Source organism: Trichechus manatus, unplaced genomic scaffold, assembly GCF_000243295.1.
Source record: "Trichechus manatus latirostris isolate Lorelei unplaced genomic scaffold, TriManLat1.0 scaffold00039, whole genome shotgun sequence".
In the NCBI taxonomy this organism is placed as follows: Eukaryota; Metazoa; Chordata; class Mammalia; order Sirenia; family Trichechidae; genus Trichechus; species Trichechus manatus.
In genome coordinates, this window is record NW_004443975.1 from 11,648,900 (window position 1) to 11,663,673 (window position 14,774).

General features: G+C 41.1%; 1 protein-coding gene across 5 annotated transcripts in view; it reads right to left on the reverse strand.

Annotated features, from left to right (window-relative positions):
* CNIH4 (cornichon family AMPA receptor auxiliary protein 4) overlaps nt 1–14,331 on the reverse strand; it is a 20,500-nt gene extending 6,169 nt beyond the window's left edge. The window contains exons 1-4 of one of the 5 annotated variants that reach the window (XM_023730941.1): nt 14,179–14,285; nt 11,186–11,254; nt 6,794–6,906; nt 2,601–2,741 (exon numbers count right to left, since the gene is read on the reverse strand). In XM_023730941.1, coding sequence (XP_023586709.1) covers nt 2,601–2,741; nt 6,794–6,861 — 209 coding nt within the window. In that variant the 5' untranslated portion in view covers nt 6,862–6,906; nt 11,186–11,254; nt 14,179–14,285. Of the gene's footprint in view, nt 1–2,600; nt 2,742–6,793; nt 6,907–11,185; nt 11,255–14,110; nt 14,133–14,178 lie in introns of those variants that run through there. The other 4 variants (XM_004375898.3, XM_004375899.2, XM_023730943.1 and 1 more) reach the window with 4 other exon arrangements.
* Between the last annotated feature and the right edge of the window lie 443 nt (nt 14,332–14,774).

The window sequence follows — 14,774 nt, forward strand, 5'->3', positions numbered from 1 at the left end:
GAGAGACTAACTTGAATTGTAAACTTTCACTTAAAGCACAATTAAAAAAAAAAAAAAAGAAGAAAAAAAGTTGCCCAAGGTCACCAGTAAGTGGTAGAGCCCAGATTCCACTAGGCTACCACACAAAAAACCAAAGGATAGATTCTACCATTCTCTAAAGATGTGCATTTTTCTCCTTTTACTTCTATTTAACAAATGCTCAATGTCTGCTATGGGCCAGGCACCATGCAAGGTGTGGCAGGTGATACAAACAGGAGCAGATTAAATCTCTGCATGAAAAAGCTGACGGGAAAAGTGTTACAAGGACATCTTCTGAGACAAGTCTTCCATCCCAACACCCTGAGCTACAGGTGACACGCAGGGGTAGGGTACTGGCATCGCAGCTATCAACGACAAGCCAAGAAGGAAAGGGGGAAGGGAAGACCAAGGAAAGGTAAAGAAAAGTGATGGATGCAGCCAGTGGGGAATGCAGCTACTCAGGCAAACCAGTCACAGGAATTGCCTATCTTTGATTTAGCTGTAAAGAACCATACCTTAAACTTGCCCTCAAATTGCTTCCTGACTTCTCCACTACCCAGTCTTCAGCCCATCTTCCCCACTGCTTTAAATTCAACAACTGATAGCTAAGAAGCTCCTGCGCATTTTTAAATTCCAAGACGTCGGGGCTACCAAACAAGATACTGCTCCCCAACCCTACGTTTACTCCCAAAAGTGTGACTCCATCGGATGTGCTCTCGGCACCACCCAGGAAAGCTCATTTCAGCAGGATCCAGGGAGTGCCGCTCTAGCTTACTCTGCAGGAAAGTAACGCCTAGGGGGTGGGAAGAAGGGAGACGAGAACCTTGAGCTGAGCTGACCCAGCTTGCTGTCTTCAGACAGAGACAAACATAAGGGAACTTACATGATGGTGAAAGATACCTTTATATGGTTTAAAACGTGAAAAAGTAGTAAAAATGAGAATAGGTGTGTTATCGTGTTCTTAAGTTTTTTGCTCTTTATTCTGTATCTTTCATACTTGTATTAAACAGTAAGCACATGAGCACTGAGGTAGGGTATGAGAACCAGAAACTGATACCAGTGGGCTTTTTCTGTCCTAGCTTTTAAAATACAGAAAAGCAAATAAGATGAATGGTAAAAAGGAAACCAACAAAACATTAATTTTAATCTACTAGACTGAAATCTATGCTAGTGGGTGGAATTAGCACAGTGAAAGGATTTTAGAAAGCCTGCTTCATCAGGCAGAGGGTAAAATGGCTCTGGCTTCTAAGCTACTTCAGACAAAACAGTAATTTTTTAAAACTACTATCTCTATACAGATTCTAATCACTAGAAATTTTCTGAGTGGTAGAAGTTTAGTCCAATACAAACTTTTCCTAATAGTCCTTATGCCTATGTGAAAAAAAAAATTTTACCTAAGGGAAGAAACAGGAATGATGTAATTAAGCTTTGATACAAAGGTTAAGCCTGGCTTCTAGCATTTTAAAGGCTTAACAAATCACCCAAACCAAACCCACTGCCATGGAGTCGATTCCTACTCATAGTGATCCTATAGGACAGAGCACAACCGCCCCATAGGGTTTCCAGAGCTGCAATCTTTATGGAAGCAGACTGCCACATCTCTCTCCTGCAGAGCAACTGGTGGGTTTGAACTGCTGACCTTTCGGTCCGCAGTGGAGCGCTTAACCACTGCGCCACCAGGGCTCCTTATCAAATCACCCACACGTAACAATTTTTTTTCCTCCTTTGCTCTAATCTACGTGTCTATGATGGGTAAAGGAAAAGGTGGCATGTTCATCTCTAAAACATAAAGGAGTAAATTAAGTTTAAAACGGGACTGCGTAAGGCTTCCAGTGCCTGACAGCCAATCCTTCACAGTAATCCTTACTTCCAATCTGTTCTAACTGGAAAGCTGAAGCCATATAGGGTCTCTATGAGTCAGAATCAACTCAGCGGCAATGGGTTTTGGTAGACCACTTAGCATACTGGAGAACTGGTATCACACCCAAACTTCTTACTGCCAAGAAAGACCAACTCAACCTGGCTGTAAGTTGTGGAGAGCATCAGCCAGTGGTCTAATTCCCTGGAGACCCACGAGTAGGAAGGTCTTTGGGGGAACATATACTAATGCTTATAACAGGCAGTGAAACCTCACAGCTGGGCACTACAACAGGAAAGGAACAGCACGCTGATAGCCTTCAGCTAAGAAATAACGAAAACACCACAGAGTGACTCTATGGTAGTTCAGACAGAATGCAGATTCAATAACATACATGAAAAATCTACACAGCCACAAGAAATTCACATAATCCCCAAAAGCTTTGCAATGTCAGTGCAAAATCCTACACCAAAGCTGTTGCCACTGAGTCGATTCTGACTCATAGTGAGCCTATAGGACAAAGCAGAACTGCCCCATAGGGTTTGCAAGGAGCGGCTGGTGGATTTGAACTGCCAACTTTTTGGTTAGCAGCCAAACTCTTAACCGCTGCGCCGTGAGGACAAAATCCTATAGTACAGTAATAGAATACTATGGTACAGTTGAGTACACATCCATCAAAAGCAGACACAGCATCCAGGGAAACACCACGAGCCTTTAAACTCACCTATAAAGATACATGAAGAAGCAGAGCAAGTGAAAGCCGAGCTTGATCATGGCTTCTTTCATGTGTGACTTCAGCTGCCCTCGATTGTGTATTTCTGTTGGATCAAACACTCCCATGTTACCACTTGGCACCATGATGAACCTGGGAAATTAAAGGATACAAACATTAGAATGCAAATCAAATCATCATAAATACTCAAAAATAAACAAGCAATGATAACCATTAGAAGTCAAGCAATCATAACAGTCTTAAATACAGACCACTTACGGACACAGTGGTGATGTCAGGGGCCACCACTTGGTTTTCCTTTGGAAGATACAATACTGTTAATTTTTACCATAATTTTCTGCTCTCTCAAACAAATACTGTAACACTCTAAAGAAGGATTTTTTTATACATTAAGTTCCTTTTTCCTGTCCTCTGTAGGTCATACCTACAGCTCTTTTCCATCAGATATAAGTGAAAGGAGGAGGCTCCAAAACCAAACCAACTTTATCAAGTTTCTAGAAACTTCTTTACCTAAAAAGTTCTAAATTAATTAATGTTATTTCTCCCCTTCACCTGCACAACATCCTTATAAGGAAGGTAGTGTCACACATGATTTTTCCCATTTCACAGACAACAATGAAAAACCAGAGATTCTATGTTCAGAATAGAATCATCATGTTTGGTGCTCCTGCTGATCAACAGATAATCTGTCTTAAACTGCACGGTTCATAAACAGCAATTTAGAGAAGGCAGAACAGAATTATTTAGAATAGATGCTACAGTGGTAAAACAGAACTCCACCTCAGGTAAGTCACTCAAAGAGCAAAGTTTAACTTTATGTAGCTCTCAGAAAAATACACATTAAGTAGAAAATATTATAAAGTAATTATAGAGCACATAAGAAATGGGAGTTTTTATAGTGGTGGAGGTATGACCACAAGTGAGGGAATAGGAACAAGGGTCCAAATCGATGCAGAGGCTCAGGGGCACTGTGAGCATGAGCCTAATTCCAAACCCAGGCCTATTCAACTCAGTTTCCTACCAACTCAGAAAAGACTCAAACTTCTTTTTTTTTTAAGTCTTGAAGGTAGTATTTTTAACATACTGTGGAGTCTTTTGGAAACCCTGGTGGTATAGTGGTTAACAGCTATGGCTGCTAACCAAAAGGTCAGCAGTTCAAATTCACCAGACGCTCCTTGGAAACTATGACACAGTTCTACTCTGTCCTATAGGGTCACTATGAGTTGCAATCGACTCGACAGCAATTGGTTTACGGAGTCTTTTATGCTCTTCAGAAAACATACATTTCTCATCCATCTACTTAATATCACTGTGGTATAGCAGACACATGATAGTCTTCTCCTTCCCAAAACCACTTCTTCTACAAATAAGGAAGCTGGCTTCCTCTAAGACAATGGATGAGTTTCAGTGTCTGGGCTTGAATCCTCACACTGCCGTCCATGTGACAGGTCCCGCCGACTGTGCAGCAGACAAGTTCTAACCTAGCCCTCTGCCTGCTGTCAGACTCTCACTCCCAAGCTTCTAGTCCAATCCTGGGCTCCCCACTCTTGCTACACACTTGGTTTCTCAGTTATCGCTTCTGTGAAATGCAATCGCCTCTCTGAGTTCCACAAAGCATGAATCTTAACTTTTCTCCTAAATCTTAATTGCCCATTTATAGTTGAATCGAGGGTATTTCCATCTGAATATCCAGGTGACATCTCACTTCAAACAGTCTCAGAGAGGCTTACTGTCCTCTCACTCCTGAGTTATCTAACAAGAGAGCCACCATTTTCTCGGTGGTCCTTAAAAATTTCCTCTTCACAACTTGTCATTTCTCTCGTCCTTCACAGGCAGTCCATCGAACCCCCATCTGTCCTTCCTTCCTATCATCACGGACACAGCTGGGTCTTTCTCATTCTCACCAGCACAACCCTGTTTCAACCCTGTATGATCTCACCCCAGTCTCCTAACGGGCTTCCCCACCTCCTGGCTCTTCTCCATCCAATCAATGCTATGCAATGCTTCCAGAAAAATCTTCCCAAAGCATAGTTTATTTCATGTTAACTTAACTGCTCAAAAACACATAGAGCAAAGAAGATATATGAATGGCAAGTAAGCACATGAAAAGACGCTCAACATCATTAGTCATCAGGGAAATACAAACGGAAACCACAATGACATACTAATTTACACCCACTAAACCAAAAACCCATTACTGCAGAGGCAACTCCAAGGGTGTAGAGGAGAACTGAGCCCCATAAGGTTTTCAAGGCTGTGACTTTTTGGAAGCAGACTGCCAGGCCTTTCTTCTGAGGCACCTCAGTGCTTAACCATTTGCACCACCCAGGGACAATTCGAATACATCAATTCTTCTTCTGTCTTCCTTTTTCACTGTCCAGCTTTCGCATGCATATGAGACTGAAAAGACCATGGCTTGGGTCAGGCACACCTTAGTCATCAAAGTGACATTTTTACTTTTGAAGCGGTCTTTTGCAGCAGATCTGCCCAATGCAATATGTCATTTGATTTCTTGACTACTACTTCCATGGACATTGATTGTTAATCCAAGTAGAATGAAACTGTTGACAACTTTAATTTTTTTCTCCATTTATAATGATGTTGTTGATCAGTCCACTTGTGAGTATTTTCATCTTCTTCTTGTTCAGGTGTGATCCATATTGAAGGTTGGAGTCTTTGACTTTCATCAGTAAGTGCTTCAAGCCTTCTTTACTTTCGGCAAGCAAGGATGTGTCCTCTACATATCACAGGTTGTTAATAATGAGTCTTCCTCCAAACCTGATGCCGTAATTTTCTTCATATGTCCAGCTTCGTGGATTATTTTTTCAGCATACAGATTGAATAAGTAAAGTGAAAGAATATGGATTATTTGTTCAGCATACAGATTGAATAAGTGAAAGAATATAACCCCGCTGCACACCTTCTCCAATTTTAATCCACATGGTATCCCCTCATTCTATTCAAATGACTGCCTCTTGATCCATGTATAGGTTCCACATGAGCACAATTTAGTGTTCTGGAATTCTCATTCTTCATCATGTACAAGACCTTCCCTAGTTCATGCTCTAGTTTCATGATCTTTATAAAACATTCCTCCAAATCCACTCACTCCCTCATCTCTACTGCCTTCCATGACCTTTTCATGCGATTCCTCTCCATCTCCCATCCCTCCTTTATCCTTTTCTGTGTGCTTTTAGTCTAACTGCAGGAGCCCTGGTGGCAGAGTGGTTAAAGAGCTCGGCTGCTAACCAAAAGGTCAGCAGTTCGAATCTACCAGCTGCTCCTTGGAAACCCTATGGGGCGGTTCTACTCTGTCCTATGGGGTCGCTATGAGTCAGAATCAACTCAATGGCAACAGGTTTGTTTTGTTTTGTTAGTCTAACTATACTTTTAAAAATCACATTTAAAAATCAGTCAATGAACGTAAAAATTGTTGAAATGATGTACGTTCTGCTATGTATATTCTTGACAACAACAAAAATACTAAAAAAAAGATTGTATATTAAAAAGGCTACATTTGAACAAACTTCCTAAGGTTATTAAGTCAAAATTTTGATACGTTATCTAATTTTCTGGCTTTTAAATATCATTTGCTTTGGAGCAATCCAAGCACACGCTGGTTAAAAACTGCATATATAAATAACAAGGACCTTATATCATATTCTCAGGCTTCTGACCACCCTTAAAGGAAAAAGATATTCAAAACTAAATGAAAAAGCATTTCCTGAGTTTTCAACATTAAAACTAAACATTATATATTTTTTAAATTTACACATGTAAATTCATGTTTTTACTATAAGATAGTGCCATGCAAATTGCCACTCGCCCTACATACCAAAGTGAACAAAAGTGTATGCTGATTTAACCATTTACTTTATTACTGGCACATATTTTAGTGGAGAAGAGAAGGTTGTTTTTTAAAAAAAAAAAAAAAACCTGCCCTGACATTAAACAATAAACAACTATAGCCCATTGCTTTCGAGTTGATTCCAACTCATAGCGACCCTATAGGGTAGAGTAGAACTGCCCCATAGGGTTGCCCCCTAGGCTGCAATCTATGGGAGCAACTGCCACATCTTTCTCCCGTGGAGCAGCTGGTGGGTTCGAACCGCTGACCTTTCAGTTAGCTGCCAAGTGCTTAACCACTGCAACATCAGGACTCCCAGACAAACAACTATACTCACCGATATATATTCCAAGTAGCAACAGGCAAGTTGAGAAGAAAGATGAACCAGTGCAATGAAATGAGCATTAATACAGTGACAATGGTATGGCCGATCAATTCTGGAATTACCCACTGCAAGAGAAGAACATACCATTACATCACCACTGTTGTGTCCTTCCTGGACTGTACATGTTATTTGAAGCTAAATCAATGGCTATACAGAGCCCTTACAAGCTACTATTTCAAGATTATTTTTAGAATCAGATGCCCCAGACTTACATACTGCTTACCCCATGCAAATACATCAGGGCACAGCTTAAAAATAAAGCACTTAAATTTCAATTAAATTTTATCCCAAGTAAAGGTTTAGATTCACTAAGCAGGTTTTCTGAATGACAACTAGCGAAGAAAAAAAAAAATGCCTATCTTGTTTACTTTCTATTCCAATAAAAAGCCTCTTACTTTAATTTGGGCTAGTTGATATCCACAGATATGCTGCCTTTCAAGTCAGAATATCAACCTTAAACATTTTCCAATCTCCAGAATCCTTAAGAGGAAAATCATTTCACACTCAGAAAAGAAAGGGGGGGGGGGGTTTACAAGCTTACACTAACAGCTCAAAGTTGACCAAATATGGTAATGAACCAGGATGCCAGACTCCTAATCTGCTGGTTTTGTAGCATCCCATGCTTTCATCTATGCTCCCTCTGTTCACCATGTCATCTTCTGTTCTCATGCATCAACAGCTACTGCGCCAGAGTTCTCCGAACAAGTATATCCACTCCTCACTCATCAACGTGGTCAAGTTCCAAAGACCAGGTCCTTATGTGAAAGTTGGTGTTACACAAAAATGAAGTTAAAAGGCAGAGCCCAGCACTGCACCACACCTGGTGATCAAGCAGATCATTAAGCCCCCGTGTAAGGCAGCATTCCGCTAGGGAGAGGCTCACAACTGGACTAACAGGGCCCAGCTACAGGCCTCCCATCAGTCCTCCACCTGGGAGATGCTATTGCTGAGCCTGCACACTGTCTCAGCGTTCGTTACTGCCAGACATATGTCGTTAATGCGCAAAATAGCCTGACAGTAGATTTTTCACTACTGTTGTGAGTATGAAATGTCTGATAATGTGAGAGTCGGTAACTGAGGAGTAGGTGTACAAATTTTTCTTTCAACAGAAGCTAATAGCTAATATTCACTGAACCAGAAACGGGCACTCTCCACTTTCAAACATGAGGAAATAAAATTTAGAGAGGTTAAGTAACTTGTCCACGGTCACACAGCTACTCAGTGGCTCTCAGGGCAATATACTGCAAACCCAGGTAGACTGCCCCCAGGTCTCCTGCATTTAGATATACGTTTGTAAACAAAGAAGTAGAGATTTTTCTGGGTCTTAAACCTAATTTGCAATCAATTGGGGCTTTCCAACATGTAACATACATTTTAAAGAGTATAATGAATTGAGCATAATGCTTACAAGTGTGACTTGCAAAGTCTAACAAACCTGGAATGGAATCTATGCTATGTTTTTATTAACTATGCAGTCTTGGCAAGAGTTAACTATCCTCTTTAAGCCACAATTTTCTCATCCACAACGTGGAGATAATAATAATACCTACACAGTTTGGGATGAAATAACATATTTAAGCCACAGACAGTACAGGTACTCAATAAATGTTACTGTATTACTCTCTATGCTATCAGATCCCTACAGCAGCTTTCAGGCTTTTCATTTCTTACTGTTTTACACAGACACACACCTGAAACAAAAGTTTCAGGGAGCAATACGTAACCTTACAAGGCACGGTTTACTGACTTTTAACCAAATCCCCTGTTTTTAGTCTCTTCTCTCCGTAATCAGGTACCCTTCCCCTAACTCGTTCCTAGAACGCTGGCACTAGGTTTCCATCTCCCAGGTGAAGCTTGGAGGATTCTCTTCTGGAGTAACTTAACGGTCCAAGAGAAAACATCTACCAAAAAACCCTGCCATTTCAGGTACCCCAACAAAAGTCCATGTAGACACCAATTACCCTACAATGAAGTCAGTCAACGGGCCCAGCCCACCCACACAGAGCCTCCAATAAGGATTTTAGTGCTTCACCCTTAAATATGAATAGACCATCATGTATCGGACATTTGAGGAAAGCCTCCATCCAACATGAAAGAAAGAGGGGAAACTAGAAAGGAACTTAGAGGAAATACAGATAATGTAAGAAGCAGAAGAAAAATTCTCAAGTACTATAATCAGTATTCTCAGAGACCTAAGAGAGAAGAGAATCAAACATGAACCAAAAGAGCAAAAGTTCTGTGAAATTTAAGCTATAGCATAAATGATATATTTACTAAAAAATCCAAAAGATAAAGCTGAAGAAATCTTAAAACAATCAAGGCAGAAAATAAAACCAAAGGAATGAAAATAAGAAAAAAGAAGAACTGGCAGATGAATCCAGCAGATCAATTATCCAGTTAATGGGAGTTGTAGAAAGAGAGGAGAGAAAACAGATTTTGTCCAAAAAAAAAAAAGAATACAAGAAAATTTCCTAGATTGAAAGAGTCTATCAGATGTACAAAACAGTAAATGAACAAAGCCTAAATAAAGGTACACAAAGGTACACCACTGCAAAATGCCAAAATGCCAAGGACAAAGAAAAGACTCTAAACCTTCCATAGAGAGGACAGGACCGGGAAAAAAAAAAAAAATCACATAAAAAGGATAAGAAATCAAGATGGCATCAGGTCAGAAGACACCAAAGCAATGTCTTTGAAATTCTGAAAGAAAAATCTTTTTCAACCTAGAACGCTGTACACCGACAAACTACCAATCAAGGGTTTAAGGGTAAGACATCTTCAGACATGTGGGGCCTCAAAATTTAATTCCCAAGTACCCTATCTCAAGAAGTTACTCCAGCAAAATGAGCTAGTAAGCCAAAAAAAGGAAAATATGAGATCCAAGAATCAGGAAATCCAGAACAAGAGTCCCAGGATGAAAGCCATGCATGACTCAGGCCCAGAGAGCAGATGGTGCAGAGTACAGCAAGGGCGTGGAGGTCTCGAGGAGAAATGTCACCTGGGGAAAAACTAATCGATTATTTTATGTTTGACCATGTAGAAAAGCGTAACTGAAGGCCTTTACAGATGTACTTGAAAAGACTTAGAAACGGGTAAATAGAAAACTAAGGAAATAAAGGAATGTGGCGATTATCAACACTGAGAAAGACAAAGCTACCAAAAAAAAAAGAGAGAAAAATATAATCACTGCCTACTATGAAGCTCAGCAATAAAAAAAATTTATGTTATTATAATGCTACATCATAATGATATAAACATTGAATACAAATTTAGCCAAAAAAGGAACATGAAAAAATAGGAGAGAGGATGTTTAGAGAAGGGGGTACTTGCATATAGGATTTAAAGGGTCAGGAAGGGACCCCATAAGCTTTATAGTACCTTTGACTTCAGCTGTGTGCAAGGATAACTTTCATAAAACTAAAAATTAACATTAAAAAACTACTTAGCTTCAAATCCAAGGAGTAACTTACTCAACAAAAGAATCTAGGTAACTCTTTCTTTGTATTTAGATTTTTACTTTTATAAAAGAAAACCCACAAAATACTTCAAATAGTGAGTAAACAAGAAACATAAAGCGATACAGATGATCTGCCTGATTTTTTTTTTTTTTAAATCTATCATTCTTCTTGGACGAGGAGAAACATAGTTTACTAGAAATTTTAACTTTCCAAGTGTAACTTCATTTCTCTCATGGGCCAGAGAAACTTAAGTAGACTGAAGATGTTAAAAGACACAGGGACATCATTTTTGGTCAAGTCAAAATCACCTCTCAGTACTGTATTTTTTTTATGAACCTTCATCCAGAAAGTTTTTCTGTCTGCTCATCTCGTAAAGTGAATCAGGACCAATTGGTTTCCGCGTATCTAGACAATCACTGCAGTTGAGAGTACTCCTGCCAATATAAAGTTCCAACTATACTAAAGGTAAAATTGCCCTAAAACAAATCAGCCAATTAATATCATTTCTCAGCAAGCCACACAGAGGTCTTCTTTCATTCAGTAAAAGACAGACTGAGCTTTTTTTCCATGAGTGTGGAGGAGGGGGTTTGGACACAGAAGACAAACCGATTAACCCTCATAATGAACCTCTGCCTGGCCTGAGTAATGATGTCAAGGGGACAAGGAAGAGGCAGAGTAAAGAAACAAAATTTCCAAGTCACAGATTCTAGCATGAAAAGAAATCCTAGTATGATTTCACTGCAAAACAGAGTAGCTTTATTAACATTCCAATGAATAAGAGACAACATGCACTCTAAAATCAAATATACATATATTGAGTAGCTATAATCTTTAAAACAGAGAGCTGACTTCAGTACCAGAAAATGAGCAAAAAAAAAAGTCTTACCTTGTTTAATTTCGAGCAACATGATCTAGCATTAATGTAATCACATTCTAAATCAGACAATGTAATTATCTGAGGATCAAGATAAGGAAATATTAGTTTTATAACAACTAAATAATTTTTTAAGTTTCAGAAAGCAACTGGGGATAATCCTTTAAAGTTCACTCGATTTTCTCATTTATGTTCTTCTCAACAAATGATTTTCACAAAACAATCCTTTTATTATGCTCAGTTCCAATCTAATCCATATCCATCTGATTCAAATGTGTAGGATGGCTATAAGAAACAAAATAACACCTATAAAAATAGTTTAAATGTGAAAAGCCTGAATTCCCAGTAGTAGAAAGACTATGTGTTTACGATACAGCCATAAAGTCTCTGAAGACTTAGGATGTGAACAAAGAAAACAGGATACAAAACTACAGAGCACAGTCACAGGCTGGTGGTGGTTATGTCCCAAAAGTCAGATTACAAATTTTTTTTCTTAATACTTTTCTATATTTTTCAAACTTTCCACAGTAAACACATTAAACTGGAATCAGGTCAAAAGTAATTTTTAGTAGGAAATATAAACCCATAAATAATAATTTAAGGGAGGCAGATGGCTATAAAATGAAAAGTAAAAGTCTTCAACTGCACGATACAAAGTCTGGGATTTACTTTAAAATTTCTCCCCCCACCCCCTGCCCCCATCACCACCACCCTAAGTAGTTGGAGGAGAGAGAAAAAATCATGGCAAAATGTTGACAATCACTGAGGTGAGATATGGAAACATGGCGTTTATTGCACTACTCTGCTTTTATGTTTGAAAATGTCCATTAAAAACAGTAAAAGGAAGTACTTTCAACTAAACATTACCGTATTGATATCCCGTCATCACCTCAACACATCTAAAATGAAATGTATCACTTTCCCCACAAAAGTGCTCCTCCTCCAATCTGTTTTTATTTTTGTCAACAACCTTTTAGGCTCAAAATATGGAAAGCTTCTCTGCTTTCTGTGTCTTATCACATAATTACTCATTACAAGGGCCTATCAATCATTTCTTAACATCACACACCTTAACCCCTGCTTTCACTTGCCCAGTTCGCACTGTTTCAAATCCAGATGAACCTATACCCTAAACAGCTTATCTTCCAGTCTTTCCTGTGTTCAACCCACGCTGCAGATTCACCTTCCTAATATACCCCTTTGTTTATGACAAAATGTTTCAATGGCTCCCTACTGCCTAGAGGAAAAAAGTGAAAGCCTTCCACTAAACATTCAAGTTTACCAAAATGTGATCTAATTCTACCTTTAATTCTGCCTTTCTGACATGACTTTCTAAGACTGCCAAAATCAAACATGTGCTCCAGATGGTCTATTCATTAACCCTAGCGCCTATAAATGCCACGAACATTCTGGCTCTGCACCTTTGCTCTTGCCAGTGTCTGTATAGCCACCCCTCTCCTCCTCTATAAGCTTTGCTCATGGTTCAAAGTCCAAGAAAACTCCTATACCTTGCATAAAGTTTACCCTGACCATTTTCCACCTGTTATCTCTAATACTAAACTAGTACAACTATCCTACAATACAGTAATGCAATGTGCGGAATTTCATCAAAACACATCCTGAATGTATCTTAATGTCTATCTACATCTAATATTCCACCTAACACTTTTCCACATACATAAACTGGCAGAAGCCAAAGCTATTTTAAATTATCAGGCCTAGTTTGCCAAACTGCAAAAAAATACAAAAATGAAAAAAAAAGGAGAAATCCAGTTTTATTTCTGAGTGTAAGCTCCAGTTCTTCAGAGAGAGTCAGGGGTCATTAAAACTGAGGCCAAGGGATGGCTGGCCTTTCAGTCGGTTCCCAGAACCAAATAAAACTCAGTGTTCTTCTCATCAGAAATCATCAGCCGAAGTAAAAACTGCAGCTGCAGTATTTACTGGACATTTGCTACGGCGTAGCCTCTGTGCTAGGAGCTTAACGCATGCTCTCCTTGTAAACACACATACCTGGGAAGTAAACATTTCCTCTTATTTTAAAGATAAGAAAACTGAGGCTGAAAGGTGAAGTAATGTGTATTGCAAATAACTAGCTGAGCAGGTAATCCAGTTTCCAAATTTTGTCCCTTTCCACTACAATAAAGTCCACAATAAAGTATGAAAATACGCTGAAAAAATATTCTGAACTAACCTAAAACCAGCATGCTCTGGCAAATACAAAAGTTTAATTCGGTCAGAAAGGGGTACATGTGATCATTTTAAAAGTTGGGAAACTACTGGAAACGAAAACACGTGTACAGCTACCGAATTCCCAGATCTGCAACTGCCAGAGGAAACCAAACAACCACTCGCAAATGTTTTTTTTTAAATAAAGCCTTCCCCAAACTTCCTACAAAACGGCATCGCCAAGGAAGCACTTCAGGGTCCCCGCAAGTACCAACGCCCGCCAGAACAAAGGCGGCGGGGGTGCTGCCCGGAGAATGACAAGAGGCGGCAAATCGCCTCTACTAGTCCCTGTGCCCGACTGTCCGCGAGCGACCGCCACCGGGACGTGGGCAGGCGTTCCCAGGAGCCCTGGCATCCGACAAAGGGCCCGGCGAGGGGGCTGTCGACGGAAAATCGTGCCCCTTCTCTCCAGAGGGCGACAGGGAGGCCAGGAGCCGCCCTTGCCCGGGACAGAGTTGCGCCAGGGCGTCGTGGGGGCCTATGCGGAGGAAGGCCCGCTAGGACCCCGGGTGAAGGGCGGCCGGCACCCGGGCAGGGCCGGGCAAGGCCGGGCCGAGTCCTGCAGCCGCGGGGCTCCCAGCCTGGGCTCGCCCCACACGTCCCGGCGGCCTGCGCCGCCACCTCGGCTGGGTCAGCACCCAGGGGACCCGCGCCCACCGCCAGGAGCCTCCCTCGCGCCCACCGCCAGGAGCCTCCCTCGCACCCACACACCTGCCCGGTCACCACCCGGGCCCACCCTCAGCCCGCTCCCGCGGGGGGCAGGCCCCAGGCCGGCCTACACTCGCTTCCGCCTGCCTCAGGCAAGGATACGAAGTAGACGGAAAGGAATATGAGCGCACAACAATCCAGGAGAGAGAAAACGAACACCACCGCCTCCATCCTCCTCCGCCGCTGCCGCCGCCACCGCCGCCGCACCGCCGCTCCTTCCGTCAGACCGCCTGCGGTGCCTCTATCCGCCCCGCCCCTGGTATCTCCTTGTCCCAGCGGCTGGGGCGTGTAGTCTAGCCCGCCGGGGCGCGGCATGCCGGGAGTTGTAGTCGAATTTTTTGAAATCTATGGTCATAATCCTAATGCATGCTGGGAAATGTAGTTTTAGTATGAATCCATATCAAAAAGGTAGGCAGGGCTTCTGCCCTAAATATGATTCTTTCCAGAAACTGTGACAAGCAATTAGTTAATCGATATTTGCTGAATGCTTGTAATCTGCTGGATATGCAGTAGAATGGATTTGCCATGTGTGAAATTATCGTCTGCCCTTCGCCCTCTGCATCCCTGACCCAATTGGGAGTAAGGGATTTTCACCTCAAAACACAAATCTAACTTCAACACTCCTGGCTTGACACTTGAGATATGCACTTCCTGATCTCAACTGCTC